The sequence below is a fragment of the Limulus polyphemus genome, unplaced genomic scaffold, assembly GCF_000517525.1.
Source record: "Limulus polyphemus unplaced genomic scaffold, Limulus_polyphemus-2.1.2 Scaffold7283, whole genome shotgun sequence".
Classification (NCBI taxonomy): Eukaryota; Metazoa; Arthropoda; class Merostomata; order Xiphosura; family Limulidae; genus Limulus; species Limulus polyphemus.
This window is the reverse complement of record NW_013672893.1, coordinates 33,413-35,356: the sequence shown is the minus strand read 5'-3', so window position 1 is coordinate 35,356 and position 1,944 is coordinate 33,413. Positions and strand designations below refer to the sequence as shown.

The following is a 1,944-nucleotide window of genomic DNA, read 5'->3' as shown; positions in this document are numbered from 1 at the left end:
AAATCAGTTAAATGACGAAAAATTAGGTGTCTATTTACTTGTGACCACTCAGTGTACTTAGCCTGTTTGACTTGCTCATTGTTGTAACAGGTAATCTCCTGCCGCCAAACTCTCTCGAAAGTTCCGTCTATACGTGATGAGAAATCCAGCATTGAATATGGAGACAGTGCCCATCATCAAAACACACTTTACACAGTCTTTTATTGAATTTTATAACAATTCAAACCAGAACTTCTACGTTCAATTCATTCTTCACAAAAATATGCCCAAAAAGTTTCAGTGTAACACTAACACCTAAAAGTAATCTTTGTGAAAATGTTCTGGATTCTAAAATAAACCCAGCTATAAAGTAGCCTATTTTAAGATGAATTGGATAAAAGGAATAATTAAAGATTCCCTGGATGTATAACTTAACTATTTTTGCTCATCTATCACCAAAAAGTAGTTGATATTGTTTCAAAAACGATTCCAATGTTAATATATTTGGAAATATTGTGGAACAGTTTGATAAATTTAAAGTCATTTAAATATAAGTTAAATTATTTCAAGTTTGTAATAACCACTTTGAAATTAAGAGAAAAGGGGCAGGAGTGTCCCGATTCTTCGGTTTGGAAATCTGGTCACATGAGTAGGTGTAAACGTTTTATAAACTTTTTGGTGCTGCTGTATACGTCACCTTTTGTAGTTTTGTCCGTGGAAAAGTGACAAACTTGGGAAAGATAAAGAGATTGGAGCATTGAATAAAAATATTAAGAATAAGAGTGATCTGTTTTGAACGTACAGCAAACTTTATTGGTTAGTTGGTTCTCATTATAAATTCACCCAAGAGATGGCGCAGTAAGAAGGAGTTGTCACCTTGATGTATTAATTAACTAATGTTGTCTAAAAAATACAGTTATATAGAATGTTTTAATGTTAGAAAATGTATTGAGGCAGGAAAGTCAAAACCACAAAAAACTGAATTACTTAAAATTCAGAAAAGAAAAAATTATCCGTGCTTTGGTAAATCACTGTAATTATGTTAGTTTGGGCCAAAGTAGGATTATTATTTTTTTTTTACATTTTAAGTAACTCAGTTTTTGTAGTTTGATATTCTTGTTTCAATACATTTTGTAGCATTAAAATGTTCTATATTACCATAGCTAGGTAGGTTACATTATATCAATCCTTACTTCCTTTCCTTCTTATTGGCTATATTTTTGTGCGCCAGAAATACCATTCGATTTTATTACTCATCACGATCTCTACCAACCTACCCTCAAATCTAATTATATGCCCAAAGTAGCGCAACGTCCGATTTATAGAAATTAATGAAAACTCTATAACTCCTATTGCTTTAACGGTACGAGCTAAAATTCAAGTTTCTATATACGTGGCAGGCACAGCACGGATAGCCAATTGTGTAGTTTTATGAATAACAACAATCAAACCCAACTAAACATTGTTTAGAATAATATTTAGAATTAATGACTGGTGTTAAAAGGCACGTCTTTAACATCTTCACGATGTTACTCTCGTTTCCAGTCATTCCTGAGCATTGTTCATTTTCTCTGGAACATTCTGTGCAGGAGAAGAGATAGATCGGACGACTTGGTTTTTATCGTGGCAGCTGACTGAAGGGAAAAAATGAAAAATCATCTGATGCAAATGTCTTGTAGTGGATTAATCTGTTATCACTTTATATACGTATCAGAGTAGATGTATAGTGGATTAATCTGTTATCACTTTATATACGTATCAGAGTAGATGTATAGTGGATTAATCTGTTATCACTTTATATACGTATCAGAGTAGATGTATAGTGGATTAATCTGTTATCACTTAATATACGTATCAGAGTAGATGTATAGTGGATTAATCTGTTATCACTTAATATACGTATCAGAGTAGATGTATAGTGGATTAATCTGTTATCACTTTATATACGTATCTAGAGTAGATGTA

General features: G+C 32.2%; 1 protein-coding gene across 1 annotated transcript in view; it reads left to right on the top strand.

Moving 5' to 3' along the window:
• Positions 1-1,918, top strand: part of LOC111089754 (MFS-type transporter SLC18B1-like) — a 5,081-nt gene extending 3,163 nt beyond the window's left edge. The window contains exon 5 of the mRNA XM_022402801.1: positions 1,525-1,918. Within this exon, the coding sequence (XP_022258509.1) occupies positions 1,525-1,617 (93 nt within the window). The 3' untranslated portion in view covers positions 1,618-1,918. The remainder of the gene's footprint in view (positions 1-1,524) is intronic.
• The last annotated feature ends 26 nt before the right edge of the window (positions 1,919-1,944 follow it).